This window comes from Myotis daubentonii, chromosome 1 (assembly GCF_963259705.1).
Source record: "Myotis daubentonii chromosome 1, mMyoDau2.1, whole genome shotgun sequence".
In the NCBI taxonomy this organism is placed as follows: domain Eukaryota; kingdom Metazoa; phylum Chordata; class Mammalia; order Chiroptera; family Vespertilionidae; genus Myotis; species Myotis daubentonii.
Window position 1 is genome coordinate 39,516,609 of NC_081840.1, and position 19,670 is coordinate 39,536,278.

The window sequence follows — 19,670 nt, forward strand, 5'->3', positions numbered from 1 at the left end:
TTATTATATTTTAGTTATGTTTCTTAAAATTATTTGTAGGGGATGCCAGTGGAATTTTTGGTGTTACATGATGTTGATTTAGTAATATCCTATGTAGAAAATAACACATACATTGAAGAAAGACAAGAAGATGAAGCCGATGACATGGAAGGTCCAGATATGGGTAATATGTTTTGTGATGCTCACCTCACCCATTTCTGCCCAGCATCTATTACATCAGGAAAGTTCAATGAATTAACTTTCTCATAGAATGTATTCACATTCAAGACTAGGAAAAAACCTGAAGAAATTTATTTTGAGTAATTTTATCAAATTGCTTAGGTGAAAAGACATAAGAATACTGTATTCTGTTTAGTGTGATAACTTTCTTTGTTAGGCTTCTAGCTTTCCACATCTGTACCTTTATCTTCCACATCAGTTCTTTCAACCCTACTGGACTATTCCATGTTTAAAAATGACCCAGGAGTCACACATGGTGTTTTATTTTTATTATTCCTATTAGGAAGTGAAATTCTAACAAACATTATATTTATAGTTGTAAATAAATCTGATTGTAAACAATGTAGGGAGTAAATTTCAATAGCATTTTTTTGTTTTTTAATTAAATCTTTATTTTTCAGATTATTACAGTTGTTCCTCTTTTTTCCCCCCCATAGTTCCCCTCCATCCAGTTCCCACTCCACCCTCTGCCCTTACCCCCCCCCCCACTGTCCTCATCCATAGGTGTACGATTTTTGTCCAGTCTCTTCCCGCACCCCCCACACCCCTTTCCCCCACCGAGAATAGTCAGTTCACTCCCTTTCTATGCCCCTGATTCTATTATATTCACCAGTTTATTCTGTTTATCAGATTATTTATTCACTTGATTTTTCGATTCACTTGTTGATAGATGTGTATTTGTTGTTCATAATTTCTTTACCTTTTTCTTCTTCTTCCTCTTCTTAAAGGATACCTTTCATCATTTCATTTAAGACTGGTTTGGTGGTGATGAACTCCTTTAGCTTTTTCTTATCTGTGAAGCTCTTTATCTGACCTTCAATTCTAAATGATAGCTTTGCTGGGTAGAGTAATCTTGGTTGTAGGTTCTTGCTAGTCATCACTTTGAGTATTTCTTGCCACTCTTTTCTGGCCTGCAAAGTTTCTATTGAGAAATCAGCTGACAGTCGTATGGGTATTCCCTTGTAGGTAACTGAGTTTCTTTATCTTGCTGCTTTTAAGATTCTCTCTTTGTCTTTTGCTCTTGGCATTTTAATTATGATGTGTCTTGGTGTGGTCCTATTTGGATTCCTTTTGTATGGGGTTCTCTGCGCTTCCTGGACTTGTAAGTCTATTTCTTTCACCAGGTAGGGGAAGTTTTCTGTCATTATTTCTTCAAATAGGTTTTCAATATCTTGCCCTCTCTCTTCTTCTGGCACCCCCATAATTCGGATGTTGGTACGCTTGAAGTTGTCCCAGAGGCTCCTTACACTATCTTCATATTTTTGGATTCTTTTTTCTTTTTGTTTTTCCGGTTGGGTGTTTTTTGCTTCTTTGTACTTCAAATCTTTGACTTGATTCTTGCAATCCTCTAGTCTGCTGTTGGAACTCTGTATAATATTCTTTATTTCAGTCAGTGTATGCTTAATTTTTTGTTGGTCCTTTTTCATAACGTCAAGGGTCTCACTAGATTTCTTGAGGGTCTCACTAAATTTATTGGCGGTTTCTAGAAAATACTTGAAAAAACCTTATAAGTGTGGTTTTGAATTCTATATCCTGTAGTTTGCTTTCCTCCATTTCTGTCATTTGTGACCTGTTTCTTTGTCTTTGCATTTTTTATGCTTCCCTGTGTTGATAGAGTGGCTTTCTGTGCTAGGTGTCCTATAGGGCCCAGTGGGTCAGCCTATGCAATTACCTGAGGTGGACACTCTTGGTGCACCCCTTTGTGGGCTGTGTACACAGTCTTGTTGTAGTTAAGCCTTGATTGTTGTAGGTATCACTGGGAGGAATTGACCTCCAGGCCAATTGGCTGTGAGAATCAGCTGTGTCTGCAGTGGGAGAACTGTGCTGGAGACACCCTTCAGGGGCAAGACTTGCTTCAGTGGGGCTTTGGTGCTCACTGAATCTGTCCCTTGAGTGTATCCCTTATGGATCTGAGGAGTTGTAATCTGGATGGTCCCACTCTGACCACTGGGTACACTGGCTCTTGGATCTCTAAGGAGGTGCTAATTTAGCCTCTGCCTGAGGCTACTCAGCAGGAGCTATGGAGAGATCTGCAGATTCCTCTTCTTTGTTTGGGATTGGAGGTGCCCAGATGAGGCCCAGCTATGAAGCAATGCAAGCTCCTGTGGGGCCTTGGGCCTTCTTTTGGAAGTTCTGGTTCTCTCTGACCCAGCTGCAGTTTGTTAGGTAATTTTCAGATTGCAAAGGGCCAGGCCTTTCACATGCAAAAGCCTCTGCTCGCAGCTTGGGTGGGGCAGGGTCTCAGGAAATCAACAGGGCAGAGCAAACAGCTATGGCTGCTCCTCAGTCCTACCCTAAGAGGCCCCGCTTCTCAGTGTCCTGGTAATCGCTGCAAGCACCTCTGAGAGAAAGCTGCCCTCGAGTTCCGACTGATGCCAGGCAGTCCAGTTTCTCCCTGTATGAGTCTGGGTCCTCAGAGACTCACCCATAACTGGAGTTCAGAGCAGTCAGGAGCTTGAGACTCTCTCCAGATTGAAAAAGACAACCGTGTCCTCAGTTGCCAGCCCTTTCCACGTGCGCCTCCATACCTCTGCACTTTACTTCTGCACCTCCTCTGAGTCTCAGTGTGCTTTTCTCTTTCCTTCTAGTTGTAGAATTTCCACTGAGCCAGCCTTCCTCTGGTTCTGGATGATGTCCGTTTTGTTTTTTAGTTGTATTTTTGAAGTGGTTGTGCCTCAATAGCATTTTAATACTTCTATTTAACATGTTATTTCTGTTTTTTATTGCTCTTATTGCTTACATTTTTGAAGTATTCTATAGTTTTTAAGGCTACTCCCCTCACATTCTTTACTTTGATTGTTATTCTCTGAGTTAACCGATGTCACCTTCATTTTGTGGGTGAAGAATGTTTGTTTTAGCCGAGTTAAATGACCCATCCAAAGTCACATAAATGGCATGTGGTGGAACCTGGATTAGAATAATCATTTTGAATTGAAATCTTATTTATGAGCATTATCATTCCATTTTTCATGGCATCAATCCTATTGGTAATTTCTCATTTAATTTCTCTCTTTTTCATTAGTCTATACTATCTTTATGGCAGGGTTTATGTCTTGTTCATTCTTGTATCCCATTTAGTAAATACTTGAATGTTTTATATAATACTATTATTATGAACCCCAGGAAAGAAATAATTTGTATATTTTTTATGAGATCCATCATTATTATGATCAAAGTTTATATTATAAATTTAATAAGGGCTCTGAGCTTTAACTGTTACCGGTAACCAGTTTCTTAGTTTGAGCTCTGTTTTAGTTCTTTTCTGATATGCAGAGGTTAGAATTGCTTGTTGTTGAAGCCAGAGTTCTCCTGTATAGCAGCATCATTCCTTAGATAGACCTGTGTTCTGGTCTCTTGTTCCCTGCTGTTTTCCTATCATGATTCATATATTCTAGTCTTCAGAGTCAGGAGAATTGCACAGTGTCAGTTTAATAAGATTTCTTTCCTCAGTAGGTGTCACCTGTTTCAAGCTTTCCATGTTTGCACATCCCCTATTGCTTCCGGACTCTCTGGCCTTAGTTTGCCCTCTGTGTTGCTTTCTCTTTCTACAACTCTCTACCTGCCTTCTTTCCCTGGCCTAGTTCTCGTATTTCTTTTATAGCTCTGCCTTTTATTTGTTGTTTTGTTGTGATTTTTTTTGGTCTTCCTATGTTTGTAATGCATATTGGCTCATGATATTGTGTGATACACACCCATATAAATAATTTCCCCATCTTGTTTCATTCCCCATTGTATAGGAATGATAGATGAGGGTTAGGAAAGAGTTTGTTACCATGTAGAAAAATGTCCTTCAGAGGAAATGGGCACAGGATGATTCAGAATAAAATGGATTGAGTTCTACAAAAGGACATTATGGAAAAAAATAATTAAACATGTACGACTTAAAAGAGTGTGTGTATTGATGGGTAGGTGAAAGGTATAACTGAGGAGTGAGGAAATTTACAAGTGAGGGTAGCTTATTAAGAGAGAGACATTTAAAAAAAAAGGGAAAGGAGGTCTTGGAACAAGATAGAGAAGAACGGATGGATTAGGAAATAAGAAAGGAATGGCAGGAAAATGAAAAACATTATATACAGGGTGGGACAAAAGTAGGCTTGCAGTTGTGAGTACACGAAAGAGTTTATTCTTGTGTTATTTATTATTGTATTATTTTCCATACACACAACTATAAACCTACTTTTGTTCCACCCTGTAAGAAATAAGAGAATAGCTTTTTTATCAATTTGAGTATTGAGGGCATAACTTTTTAGTGTCATAGAATGTGGTATCTAAAAGTACCTTAACCCAGGGACATAGACGATAGTGTGGTGAAGGCCTGAGGGCAGGTGTGGGTATGGGATGGAGGGAGCCAGTGTGGAATAAAATGGGGACATCTGTAATAATTTCAACAGTAAAGATAGAAAACATAAAAGTACCTTAAAGTTAATGTAGTGCAACTCTTAAGTTTCACAGATTTGAACACTGAGGCCCAGAGAGTTATGAATTGGCTAGCATCATGCAGTTGAAAATTGCTGAGATGTACTGAAATTTAGATCTAGTATTTTATTGTAGAGTATTAGAAGTTATATGGAAAATAATACTTTAGTTCTCCAACTATATTGTCTTTCTCACTTTCTCCCTTTCTTTTACAGTGTTATTACAGGGAATTATGAACTTATAAAGTAGACAGGATATTAAAACAAATCTCCTGATATCCATTATTTGGCCCCATCCAACTGCCATTAACCCATGGCTATCCTGTTCTAATCACTACCATCCCTTATTTTGTAGCAAACACCAAATATATAATTTCATTCATTAATGTTTCCCTGTGTATTTCAGAGATATAAGGATTTATTTTAAAGTTAACATAATTATTGCTATTACTACATCTAAAACCCAGTAATCTTTAATACCATCAGATATGTAGTCAGTTTTGCACTTGCAATTGTCATGCTCTATTCAGCTTATGTCAAATCTTCTGGGAAGCTTTAGTGTCTCTCTAATCAAGTTAGATGCCTCTTCAGTGTTACCATATAATTTATACAAACTCCAACAGAATATATACAGATTTAAAATGTGTTTTTTACCATATACATGGATGGATGGATGGATGGATGGATGGATGGATGGATGGGTGGATGGATGGGCGGTTGGTTGGTCAGCCAGCCTATCTGTCTATCTAAATTAACGATGGGTTTTTACATATTCAGAATCCACCATAACTTGATGCATTTAGAATAAAAGCCAAACTTTTTGGCTCATATGGTCTCTTATGATCTGCCACTGCCAGCCTACAGTTTTCTCATACCATTTATTCCTCCAACTCATCTTGTTTTAGTCAGTTTTGCCTTCCTTCTGTATCTAGTATATACTAAGCTCTTTTAGGTCTCTGAGCCTTTGCATATGCTTATATTCTTCTTGCTTCAGACATTCTTTTGTTGATGCTCTACCTGGGAGACTTTGGATCTCCCAGTCGAACTCTACCTGCTATAATCTCTCACTGTATCCTTTTCCTTTTTTAAACTGATCACAATTTATAATGATGTCTTTATTCAGTGATGAGGTTATTGTCTGACCTTTCTGTAGAAAGACTCTCCATGTGGTCAGGGAATATATCTGTTTTTGTCTCCTACTTTCCCTGGTGTCTATCACAGTGCTTGTCATATAGTGAAAGCTAAATAAACACTGAACTTTTTTATTATAAATTAATATTTTATCACAAACAAAATATCATATTCATATTTTTCCAGACAAGTTTAAATAAGTGCTTCTGGACTTGACTAAAACGTCACAGTTTCTGAGTCAAGAAGCACTTCAGAGTTATTTAGGGTAGGACGTCAGATAACTAGAAAGTTTTCTAAACAATATGCATCTTTAATTAATAAAATAGTGCAAATTCAAAAGTTTTTATAGAGTGCCAAATTTTCATATGCTCACCTGGGAAAAGAGTTTAATTATTTTTAATTATACTTTTATATATACATTACGTTCTTTTCAAATGTTTTAGGAATGCAAGATGATGAAGTGGCAGAAAGTGTTTACAGAGATAGGAAGAAACAGCTGCCTTTGGAACTCACAGTGGAACTAACAGGAGAGACATTTAACACGACAGTAATGGCTTCCGACAGCATAGTGCTTTTCTACGCTGGCTGTGAGTATGAATCTTTCGAGGAGACTATATTACATATTAGAACATTAAAATAAGCAGGTTTTATTTTTGCATTCTGCATATTGTGCAGTGTAAGATGACATAGCTTTTATATGTCCCAGGTAAGCTGCACATAATGAAACATTTCCTTTTAGCTGATTCTGGGATTGTAAAACTGATTATATATATCTGACTTACAAATTGAAGGTTAATGATTAAAGTAGATGTTCAGCTTGTTAACTTAGAAATATTGTGATTCAAGCTAATGCTTTTAATATGTTAACAGTTCTTATAGATTTACTAGTGGCCTGGTGCACAAAATTTGTGCACAGGAGGGAGGGCTGTCCCTCAGCCTGGCCTGCACCCTCTCCAATTGTGGTCATCCCTCTCGCAATCCAGGACCGCTGGCTCCTAACCGCTCACCTGCCTGCCTGATCGCCCCTAACAACTCTGCCTGCTGGCTTGACCACCTCCAACTGCCCTCCCTTGCTGGCCTGATCACCCCTAACTGTCCCCCCACCCCTGCTGGCCTGCTCGCCCCCAACTGCCCCCCCGCCAGCCTGCTCTCCCCCAACTGTCCCCCCGCCAGTCTGATCACCCCCAACTGCCCTCACCTCCTGGCCTGATCGCCCCTAACTGCGTCTGCCTCAGCCCCGCCACCATGACTTTGTCTGGAAGGACATCCGGAAGGTCTCCTGGAAGGTCTCCCGGTGTAATTAACATATTACCCTTTTATTAGTATAGATAGGAAACATACTGCTTTTCTCTTTAAATAATAGCCCTTCAACTATATTCCCTCCATTATGAATGCAGAAAATTTGTTGTGTTTGGAACATTCTTAAATGTTTGAAACAATATTGAGTTTGTATACTTATTAAGAAATAACAATTTTGGGAAACCCCTTAAATCTCTTTGTTTATTATGTATAAGTATGAATGCTTTGGAGATATGCATATTGTAATATCTGTTGAATTTTTTATTTTTATGTAGGGCAAGCAGTATCTATGGCATTTTTGCACTCCTATGTCGACTTGGCAGTTAAATTGCAAGGTAAAGGTATTGTGCTGTGGTATGCATGCTTATTTTCCTGATTCTGAGCTGTTGCTACTTGCAACACTGTTTATGCTAAAGATGAAGAAAACTGCATAAAATTTCAGGCTATTAATGTTTTTGTTTCCAAGATTAAGTTAATTAACCATGAGCTTCAGAAATGCTTCTAAGCATTCATTTTGATTGTCTTCATGGAACTGTCTTTAATTGAGTACTTGTGGCCACATAGTTAATCTATAACCTTTTGGGCTGAATTCAGTCATTCATGGCATTTATTGAGTGCCTACTCTGTGCCAGTTACTATTAAATATTATTAAATAAATACTAAATACTGTTAAATAAACATTTCACAGATAAGGCCCAGTCTTACAGTGTAATCAAAGAGCCAGGCTCTTTTTATTTTAAGTATCCTATGAAACTTGACCCAGTGGCAGGAAAATAAGAATCCAAGGAATGGACTTTTACTCAAAATGCCTATTCCACGATTCTATTAGAGAGAGAGAGAAAGAGAATGGATTAGGATAATGGTTTGATATCATTTGAATAAGTTAGAATGTATCATGCTTCCTATCTATAATATGACTTTCTCCTACTGTTTTTCTTGTAAATGGAAGCTATTTTAGTTGAATAGGCTTATTCTTGACTACTATTTGAAGGTACTCACCATTTAGTTTTGAGGGAAACTAGTTTACGTGCTATTTCATTATTTAGTAAGTTTCTATGGGCAGGTAGCCTTTTACTGAGCTCACTGTACTTAGCGTATTACCTTACATTGCAGAATATGTGGGTGTGTGTTTTTTTAAATCCTCACCTGAAGATATAGTTTTATTGGTTTTAGAGAGAGAGGAAGCTGGGGGTGTGGGTGGGGGGGTGGTGAGAGAGAGAGAGAGAGAGAGAGAGAGAGAGAGAGACAGACAGACAGACAGACAGACATCAATATAAGAGAAACATTCATCAGTTGCCTCCTATATGTGCCTGAACTTGCAACCTAGATATGTCCCCTGATTGGGAATCAAACCTGCAGCTTTATGTTGTACAGAACGATGCTCCAACCAATTGAGCCACCTGGGGCCAGAATATCTGGTTTCATTAATTGTTGAATAAATGAATAACCTATTATAGTAGTTTCATGAGTTTTGTTTTATTTAGTGAAAAGTGTGTACGAGCTATTTATATATTGGGGACTTTGTGAACTCAAGAAATTGATTCCAGAAAGTCAGTTCTAAATAGAGCATGTTCTGAATAATAGATACAGAGGCAGAGCTGCCTCAAACAGATTGTCAGACTGCAGCGGGAAGGCTGGGGAGGGTTGGGGGGCAGGAGGTAGGGGGGTAAGAGATCAACTAAAGGACTTGTATGCATGCATATAAGCATAACCAATGGACATAAGACACTGGGTGATAGGGGAGGCTAGGGGACTGTCTAGGGCGGGGGGATAAAATGGATACATATGTAATACCCTTTGTAATACTTTAAGCAATAAATAAATAAATAAATAAATAGAGCATGTTTTGTAATAATAAAAACATCAGAGATTTTCAAAAATATTTCTGAACCATTCCTTTATCATTCATTTCCCAACCACAGTTGATTCTACTTTTGATTATTTCATTACCCAAGTGAGGAGATGATTAAGTCTTTAGTTACTGTGAGTACTGATCTTTTAAATAAAGAAAATTCTCTTATTCTCTTTTAGGTTATCCTTTGTAGTTGCATTCTGTGGGCAGAGTTTAAGTTTCCTTTTTTAAGGTACTTTAGCCTTATTGGGAATTTATTAGAAGAAAGGAAAAGGAGGGTGGTGAAATATAAACCATAATAAAATAGCAATTGGATAATGTTCCTGAATAATAGAATTATCTCCTCAGCCCATTTAACTAGTTAACAAGTGAACATGGAAAGATTCCCTTACTTTCTTCTCTATTCATGACCAAATAAAGAGACTATCTGACCCCTCAATGCAAGGACTGTGAGTTGTATGTGATTGTAGGATAAAAAAGCGGATTACCAGTCCAGGACTTGATTATCTTTTACATTTAGTTTGTTATTAACAATTCTTTTAGTAATTAGATATCAGATAAATGGACTTTTGGGGGCTTAATGTAGAAATGCATTAGTATAGGTAACTATAGTGTTTTGTATCTATGTTGAAGCCTAAGCTATAACTTTTTAAACTAGGAAAATATTGTAATATTTTGGGCATTTAGTTCTGCAAACTTTCACATTAACTACTTGGGGAAAAGTCACTTTTCATCTCTTAATCCAAGACAATGAAGATTATTTTATACTCAGTCACAAGGTGGCAGCAAGTGTCAGGTGTTGATACTTACATTGTATCTGTAGCTAAGATAATCTGTTTTTTCCCCTTCTTTAAATTAAGAACTCTTTTTGAAATTACTGCATTGATAAAGTGTATGGGATATAATACTGCAGGCATCTTAGAATATTAGGTTATTCCAGTTGAAACATGATTAAATATTGGAACCATTTTATAGGAAGGAAAATTTTAAATTGGCAACTTTAACATAGGTAGCCTTACAGTGTTTAATGATATGTATCAATATCCTTTTTTCAGTGTCAAAGGTAACATCAAAATTTTCAACTTGGACTGCAGGGACAATAACATTCTTAGTGGTGGTAGATTTGTTGAGGATGTATATTGAAGGCAAAGAACTGCATTTGTAACAGCACTATATCCCTACTTGGGTGCCAATATATAATACTAGAAGCTCGATGCACAAAATTCATGCGCGGGTAGGGTCCCTAGGCCTGGCCAGCTATCAGGGTCGATGGGGCCTTCCAGTTGCCAGCCGGGGCCTTTCTTCATTCCATGCCACCCCCTGGTGGTCAGCGCATGTCATAGTGAATGATAGAACTCCCGGTCTCCCAGTCCAACTCCTGTGGGAACACTTTGCATATTAGCTGTTTATATCTATAGATGGTACTCTATATTAACAAGTACCACTAGATATTTATTGACTAAATAACTATAATAAAGGATAAGAGAACTTTGTAGAGAAATCACTTAGCAGATCTAATTTTAGAAGGAATAGGATTTACCTTTGTTTATATGGTCATGTAGTATTCAGGTATCCTATACTAATAAAAGAGAAAAATGGTAATTGGCGTACGACGGATACCTTTTTCATTGGCTAATCAGTGAGATATGCAAATTAACTGTCAGCCAAGATGGCGGCTGGCAGCCAGGCAGCTGAGAATAGGAGGCTTGGTTGCCCCAGCGATGGAGAAAGTCAAGGATCCCCGCAGCTGCGGGGCTCTGAGCTCCTGAAGCAACGACTCCAAAAGATACAATGTTTCAATTATAGAAGCTAAAAGATGGCGGTTAATTTGCATACTCAGGCTCCAAGCAGAGCAAAGCCAAACAGCCCTGAAGCAGCAGGGCAGAAAGGCCTCAGGGCCTGGGATCAGCAGAGTCGAGAGGCCTCCCGGCCCCACAATCAGCGGAGCCGAGAGGCCTCCCGGCCCCGAGATCAGCGGAGGCCAGAGTCGGCCCAGCCCCGCGATCAGCAGAGCCTAGAGGCCCCCCAGCCTCGGTTATCATCCAAGCCGAGAGGCCTCCCGGCCCCAGTGATCAGCGGATCCGAGAGGCCTCCCAGCCTAGGTGATCAGCGGAGTCGAGAGGCCTCCCAGCCCAGGTGATCAGCGGAGTCGAGAGGCCTCCCAGCCCAGGTGATCAGCGGAGTCGAGAGGCCTCCCAGCCCAGGTGATCAGCGGAGCCGAGAGGCCTCCCAGCCCAGGTGATCAGCGGAGTCGAGAGGCCTCCCAGCCCAGGTGATCAGCGGAGCCGAGAGGCCTCCCAGCCCCGGTGATCAGCGGAGTCCAGGTGATCAGCGGATCCGAGAGGCCTCCCAGCCCCGGTGATCAGCGGAGTCCAGGTGATCAGCGGAGCCGAGAGGCCTCCCAGCCCCGGTGATCAGCGGATCCGAGAGGCCTCCCAGCCCCGGTGATCAGCGGAGTCCAGAGGCCTCCCGGCCCCCGGTGATCAGCCGAGAGGCCTCCCGGCCCGCTCCTGGCCCCGCGATCAGCGGAGTCGGAGGCCCCGCGATCAGCGGAGCCAAGAGGCCTCCCAGCCTCGGTGATCAGTGGAGCCGAGAGGCCTCCCAGCCCCGGTGATCAGCGGAGTCCGAGGCCCCGCGATCAGCGGAGCCAAGAGGCCTCCCGGCCCCGCGATCAGTGGAGTCGGAGGCCCCGTGATCAGCGGAGTCGGAGGCCCCGCGATCAGTGGAGCCAAGAGGCCTCCCAGCCCCGGTGATCAGCGGAGTCGGAGGCCCCGTGATCAGCGGAGCCAAGAGGCCTCCCGCCCCGCGATCAGCGGAGTCGGAGGTCCCGCGATCAGCGGAGCCAAGAGGCCTCCCAGCCCAGGTGATCAGTGGAGCTGAGAGGCCTCCCAGCCCCGGTGATCAGCAGAGTCGAGAGGCCTCCCAGCCCAGGTGATCAGCGGAGTCCAGAGGCCTCCCAGCCCAGGTGATCAGCGGAGTCCAGAGGCCTCCCGGCCCCGGTGATCAGCGGAGCCCAGAGGCCTCCCGGACCCATGATCAGCAGAGCCGAGAGGCCTCCCAGCCAGGTTATCAGCAGCCGAGAGGCCTCCAGGCCAGGGATCAGGGGAGCCGAGAGGCGTCCTGGCCCTGGGATCAGCAGAGCAGCGAGGCCTCCCAGCACTGGGATCAGTGTGACAGGGTGCGGAGCCCCAACCCTCTGATCGGCCCTGCTCTGTGTGTGACAGGGTACAGAGCCCCAACCCGCCTGATGGGCCCTGCTCTGTGCATGACAGGAGTGGCGCTGCAACCTTCCTATGGACCCTGCCTTGAGTGTGACAGGGGGCGGTGCCCCAACCCCCCAATCGGCCCTACCCTGAGCGTGACTGAGGGTGGCATCACAACCTCCCAATCCGCCCTGCTCTGTGCATGACAGGGGGCGGTGCCCCAACTCCCCAATTGGCCCTGCTCTGAGCCCGACCAGGGGCTGCACCTAGGGATTGGGCCTGCCCTCTGCCACCCGGGAGCAGGCCTAAGCCAGCAGGTCATTATCTCCTGATGGGTCCCAGACTGTGAGAGGGCACAGGCCAGGCTGAGGGACCTCCTCTCCCAACCCCGAGTGCACAAATTTTTGTGCACCGGGCCTCTAGTTAATATATATTAGTGTAAAATTTAAAATTTGTTCATGAAGAAATATAAGGTACATTCCATAAATTTTTATAAGGTACATACTATGTAACCAACATTGTACTAGGCAGAGGAATATAGTGTTGAATAAGATAGATTACATCCTGCCTGTATTGTCAAACAAATTGCTAACATTAAATCTAGTGATAAATTATCACATCTGTGTTGTATAACCTAGAATCATTTAAATTGTAAAAGTGAATTTTTAGTATTAAAAATTTTTGGTGATAAAATACTAAAGTATTATATTCACAGTTTTAGTTGTTATACAAAGAGTCCTTTGATCTAATATATTAAAGTTTCTTTCTTTTTTTTTTAAAAAAAATAAGTCTTTATTGTTCTGATTATTACAGTTGTTCCTCTTTTTTCTCCCCATAGCTCCCTTCCACCCGGTTCCCACCCCACCCCATGCCCTTAACCCCCCCCCCCCCCATTGTCCTTGTACATAGGTGTTTGATTTTTGTCCAGGCTCTTCCTGCACCCCCACACCCCCTTCCCCTTGAGAATTGTCTGTCCACTCCCTTTCTATGACCCTGATTCTATTATATTCACCAGTTTATTCTGCTCATCAGATTATTCACTTGATTTTTAAGTTCACTTGTTGATAGATATTTATTTGTTGTCACTTTGTTGTTCATAATTTTTATCTTTACCTTTTTTTTCTTCTTCCTCTTCTTAAAGAATACCCTTCAGCATTTCATATAATACTGGTTTGGTGGTGATGAACTCATTTAGCTTGTCCTTATCTGTGAAGCTCTTTATCTGACCTTCAATTCTAAATGATAGCTTTGCTGGGTAGCATAATCTTGGTTGTAGGTTCTTGCTAGTCATCACTTTGAATATTTCTTTCCACTCCCTTCTGGCCTGCATAGTTTCTGTTGAGAAATCAGCTGACAGTCGTATGGGTACTCCCTTGTAGGTAACTGACTGTTTTTCTCTTGCTGCTTTTAAGATTCTCTCTTTGTCTTTTGCCCTTGGCATTTTAATTATGATGTGTCTTGGTGTGGTCCTCTTTGGATTCCTTTTGTATGGGGTTCTCTGCGCTTCCTGGACTTGTAAGTCTATTTTTTTTCACCAGGTGTAGGGGAAGTTTTCTGTCATTATTTCTTCAAATAGGTTTTCAATATCTTGCTCTCTCCCTTCTTCTGGCACCCCCATAATTTGGATGTTGGTGCGCTTGAAGTTGTCCCAGAGGCTCCTTACACTATCTTCACATTTTTGGATTCTTTTTTCATTTTGCTTTTCCAGTTGGGTTCTTTTTGCTTCTTTGTATTTCAAATCTTTGACTTGATTCTTGGGATCCTCTAGTCTGCTGTTGGATTTCTGCTATTATTCTTTTAAAAAAAAATGTTTTATTGCTTAAAGTATTACAAAGAGTATTACATATGTCTCCTTTTTTCCCCACCCTTAACAATCCCCTGTACCTGTAAGTCTATTTCTTTCACCAGGTGGGGGAAGTTTTCTGTCATTATTTCTTCAAATAGGTTTTCAATATCTTGCTCTCTCTCGTCTTCTGGCACCCCTATAATTCTGATGTTGGTATGCGTGAAGCTGTCCCAGAGGCTCCTTACACTATCTTCATATTTTCGGATTCTTTTTTCATTTTGCTTTTCCAGTTGGGTGTTTTTTGCTTCTTCGCATTTCGAATCTTTGACTTGATTCTTGCGTTCCTCTGGTCTGCTGTTGGGTGTCTGCATAATATTCTTTATTTCAGTCAGTGTATGCTTAATTTCTAGTTGGTCCTTTATCACAACATCGAGGGTCTCATTAGATTTCTTGAGGATCTCACTACATTTATCGGCGGTCTCACCAGTCTTTTCAAGGGCCTTACTAAGTTTAGCGGCAGCTTCTAGACAGTTCTTGAGAGACCTTAAAAGTGTGGTTTTGAGCTCTATATCTTCCATTTCTGACATTTGCGTCCTATTTCTCTGTCTCTGCATTTTTTTTATCTTTTCTTGGTGCACCCCCTAGTGGTCTTTGTGTGCAGTCTTGTTGTAGTTAAGCCTTGATTGTTGTCGGCAATACCAGGGGTGATTCGACCTCCAGGCTAACTGGCTATTTAGTTGTAGTTTTGATGTTGCTGTGGGAGGCAGCAAGTTCAGGAGTTTACCTATCCCGCCATCTTAGTTCCTCTCTATTAAAGTTTATTTTGTTAGAATTTACTCATTCCTTTCACAGCTGAATTGTGTGGTGCCTGTTTTATTTGGTATTTGATCTCTTTCTATCTAGCGATTTACATATTTTGAAGATTTTTACATATCCTCCTATATAATAAAGAGGTAATATGCAAATTGACCATTACTCCAACGCACAAGATGGCCGCCCCCATGTGGACACAAGATGGCCAGCAGGGTAGGGCAGTTGTGGGTGATCAGGCCTGCAGGGGAGGACAGTTGGGGGGGACCAGGCCTGCAGGGGAGGGCAATTGGGGGGGACCAGGCCTGCAGGGGAGGGCAATTGGGGGGGACCAGGCCAGCAGAGGAGGGCAGTTGGGGGGAACCAGGCCAGCAGAGGAGGGCAGTTGGGGGGAACCAGGCCAGCAGAGGAGGGCAGTTGGGGGGAACCAGGCTGGCAGGGTAGGGCAATTGGGGGGGATGAGGCCTACAGGGGAGGGCAGTTGGGGGGGATCAGACCTGCAGAAGAGGGCAGTTGGGGGGGCCAGGCCAGCAGAGGAGGGCAGTTGGGGGGAACCAGGCTGGCAGGGGAGGGCAATTGGGGGGGATTAGGCCTACAGGGGAGGGCAGTTGGGGGCGACCAGGCCAGCATGGGAGGGCAGTTGGGGGTGACCAGGCCTGCAGGGGAGGGCAGTTGGGGGGAACCAGGCTGGCAGGGGAGGGCAATTGGGGGGGATTAGGCCTACAGGGGAGGGCAGTTGGGGGCGACCAGGCCAGCATGGGAGGGCAGTTGGGGGTGACCAGGCCTGCAGGGGAGGATAGTTGTGGGTAACCAATCTGGCAAGGGAGGGCAGTTAGGGGTGACCAGGCCATCAGGAGAGGGCAGCTGGGGGTGACCAGACTGGCAGGGGAGATGAGTAATATAGACACAGTCCCTTTTCTCAGGGAGCTTTCTTGGTAGAAACAGACATTCATCAGGTAACCACACAAATGAGTATATAATTACATCTATATAATAAAAGCGTAAGTGACGGTTATGGGTCACTATGATGCACACTGACCACCAGGGGCCAGATGCTTAATGCAGGAGTGTCCCCCTCATAGTCAGTGTGCTCCCATAGGGGAGTGACGCTCAGCCAGAAGCCAGGCTCATGGCTGGCGAGCGCAGCGGTGGTGGTGGGAGCCTCTCCTGCCTCTGCGGCAGCGCTAAGGAGCAGCAAGCCGAGTGGTAAGGAGTGAGCAGACGGGTGGTAATGAGCAAGGGGTCCCGGACTGCGAGAGGGTGCAGGCCAGGCTGAGGGACCCGCTCCCCCTTCCCCCACTGCACGAATTTTGTGCACTGGGCCTCTAGTAATAAAATAAAGAAAGGAGCATGGTTCTGTCAGTGCATAGGAACCTGCTGTAGATCAGGGTGTCCAGGCATTCTTGAAGTAGTCATACATGCAGAGATATGAAGGGGTGAGAAAGACCAAACTCGTAAAAGTTGGTGGGGGTGGGCTGTTAGCAAAATAGATTTGAGTTTTGAAAAGACACTTCTAGTTTCAGTGTAAAGATATACCCAATTCAGGGAGATGAATTAGAAGCGTGCTGTAGCTACCCAAGGAGAAATAGTGAGTACTGGTAGTAAAGAGAAATGGATAGATAGAAGGGATATTTCAAATGTAAGTGGTAAAATTGAAAGGCTATGCCAGCCGTGGGCAAACTATGGCCCGCAGGCCGGATCCGGCCCGTTTGAAATGAATAAAACTAAAAAAAAAAAGACCGTACCTTTTTATGTAATGATGTTTACTTTGAATTTATATTAGTTCACACAAACACTCCATCCATGCTTTTGTTCCGGCCCTCCGGTCCAGTTTAAGAACCCATTGTGGCCCTCGAGTCAAAAAGTTTGCCCACCCCTGGATGCTGATTGATTTGATTAGCCATCGGGGAATTAGGAATGGGCAAGTGAGAAAAATGATATTTTGTTTTTTGAGTTGTACAAGAATGGCAGTGTTCACCAATATATACAGGAAGGAAACCGTATTTGGTTTTAGACATACATACTGAATTTGAGGATGTTTTCACTCAAACAGAAAAAGGTAAGTCAGTAAGGATATATGGGTCTGAAACTTTCAGAAGGAGCCTGGGCCAATGATATAAATTTAAGATTCATTATATTGGCTTGGCAGTGGTTTTTGAGTTTGTCTAGGACAAGAGTGTAGAGCAAATAGAGAAGGAAGAATAAATTGAGCCTTGAGGAATGCCCATCTTACTGGCAGAGAACCTGCCAAAGGAACAAAAAGGAACAGCAAGAGAAGTGTCAAAAAGCCAATAGGGGAAGGTGTTGCAAAAAATCAAGGGAAGAGAGTGTTCCACAGCAGTGTTTGATACTGCTGAGAGGTTAAAATAAGAATGGTCCCTAATTGGTTTGGTTCAGTGGCTAGAGCGTCGGCCTGCAGACTGAAGGGTCCCAGGTTGGAGTCCGGTCAAGGGCATGTACATCCCCAGTAGCGGGTGTGCAGGAGGCAGCTGATCGATGTTTCTCTCTCCCTTCCTCTCTGTAAAAAATCAATAAAAAAAAATAAGAATGGGATATGAAAATATTGACAATTTTTAACAACTGAGTTTTCTACATTAATATTTATAAAACGTGCATTTTCCTTCTAATTAGGCACACCCACTATGCTGCTTACTAGAATAAACTGTGCAAATTGGCCTGATGTATGTACTAAGGAAAATGTTACTGAATTTCCTGTTGTAAAGATGTACAAGGAAGGCGAGAGCCCAGTATCTTATGGTGGTATGTTAGGAACTGAAGATCTCCTAAAATTTATCCAGCTGTAAGTATGCAGCTTCACCCTAAGATTTGTAAGTGTTTAGGTCTATAAAATTTCTAATTACCACATGTTGTTGACACACTCTGAATGGATTAAGATGGATACTAGAACGGAAATCACAGACTGAGCATTGATGAGTGAGCTCATCCACATACCATCACTTTTGGGGAGATAGAAATTTTGTTTAATGAGAGTGATTTTTTGTTTGTTTAGAATAGTATTTGTCTTTATTTTGTTGGATGTTTATCCTGTGGCATATAGTCTTTTCTAAGTTCAGTATTTTTATTTTTTTACAAGCTGAAAAGTATTTAAAAATTTATTTATTAAATTGATTGGAGTGACATTGGTCAACATGAATATATAGGTTTCATGGGTGGGTTTCTATGTTACAAGATCTGAATATTGCACTGCATGCCCACCACCCAAAGTCAAATCTTCTCCTGTCACCTTATATTAGGACCCCCTTCTCCCCCACCCCCTTCCCTCTGGCAATCACCACACTGCTGTTTGTGTTCATGAGTTTCAGTTTTATATCACACACATGAGTGAAATCATATGTTCTTAGCTTCTTCTGACTTATTTCACTTAGCATAATGTTCTCAAGGTCCATCCATGTTGTTGCAAATGGTGCTATTTCATCCTTGCTTATGGCTGAGTAGTATTCCATTGTGTATATGTACCACGTCTTCTTTATCCACTCCTCTATCATGGGACACTTTGGTTGTTTTCATGTCTTGGCCACTGTGAATAATGCTGCAATGAACATAGGGGTGCATATATCTTTGCAAATACATGATTTGAAATTTTTCAGGTACATACCCAGGAGAGGGATTGCTGGGTTGTATGGTAGCTCTTTTCTTAATTTTTTGAGGATGTCTGATTGCTTTCCATAGCTGGTGAAAAGTGTTTTTAAAAATTAATTAATTATATATATATTCATATAGCAACAGGATTTCATGTCCAGTGAACATAACATCTATACAAGAAGCAGAAGAATATTTAACTGGGGAATTATATAAAGACCTGATCTCCTATTCTGGTGTGTCAGTACTGGGACTATTTAGTCCAACCATGACAACAGGTAAGTGGAATTGAATTTTAAATTATACAATACTTCGTTAAAAACTCATTGACTAATTTTTTTTTTTTTTAAAGAATTACTATCTTTTTAAATTACAGAGAACTCATAGAGGATTTTGAAATACAGAGAAATTTGAAGAAAAATTAAAATCTATAATCTAATTATTTGGAGTTGCTAAATTTTAATGTAATTTCTTCCCTCTTTTTCTGTGTACCTCTTTATTGCATATTTCTATATGTCTTCCTGCTTTCAATTCTTTTGGATGTATACCATAAGTGAAATTTCTGGGTCATAAGGTAATACGATTTTTAATTTTTTGAGGAACTATCATACTGTTTTCCATAGCGACTGCACTATTTTACATTCCTACCAACAGTATTAAAGGATTCTAATTTTTCCACATGTTCACCAACACTTGTTATTTATTTATTTATTTTTTAAGTAGCTATCCTGATGGGTGTGAGGTGATGACTCATTGTTGTTTTGCTATGCATTTCCCTAGTTGTGTGATGATTAGTGATGTTGAGCATCTTTTCATGTGCATGTTGGTCATTTGTACTTCTTCGGGAAAATGTCTATTCAAGTACTATGCCCAGTTTTAATTGGTTAATGGTTGTTGAGTTGCAGGAGTTCTTTATATATTCTGTTTATTAACTCCTTATCATACACATGATTAACAAATATTTTTCTCTCATCCATGAGTTGCCTTTTCGCTCTGGATTGTGTCCTTTGATTTTTTTCTTTTAAAACAGTTTTTACTATTTAGATATTTTCGTGCATGAAATGAGGTTAGAGGCCAACTATTTGTCTAAGTAGTTAACACTGTTTTCCTCTTTTTTGATTCTACCATTCCTTTTTGTGATTCTACCATTAGCATATTAAATTCACATCTATATGTGTGTTTATGTCTGTTTAAATGTTTTTTGTTAAATGTTTTTTGTTTTGTTTACTTTACTTATTTATACTTAATCTATTAGTTTTTAATGTATGTTGGGTTAATTTTAAAATACATGATTGGGTCAAATCTCTTATTTGCCTTTTTTATATATTTTTTTGCATATTGACTCTTTCAGGTGA

At 41.5% G+C, this 19,670-nt stretch overlaps 1 protein-coding gene across 3 annotated transcripts in view; it reads left to right on the top strand.

The window, feature by feature from the left end:
• Window positions 1-19,670, top strand: part of TXNDC16 (thioredoxin domain containing 16) — a 102,016-nt gene that overhangs the window by 48,546 nt on the left and 33,800 nt on the right. The window contains exons 12-16 of one of the 3 annotated variants that reach the window (XM_059695899.1): window positions 40-163; window positions 6,200-6,352; window positions 7,340-7,399; window positions 17,347-17,515; window positions 18,457-18,593. In XM_059695899.1, the coding sequence (XP_059551882.1) occupies window positions 40-163; window positions 6,200-6,352; window positions 7,340-7,399; window positions 17,347-17,515; window positions 18,457-18,593 (643 nt within the window). Of the gene's footprint in view, window positions 1-39; window positions 164-6,199; window positions 6,353-7,339; window positions 7,406-17,346; window positions 17,516-18,456; window positions 18,594-19,670 lie in introns of all 3 variants that reach the window. The other 2 variants (XM_059695907.1, XM_059695916.1) reach the window with 2 other exon arrangements.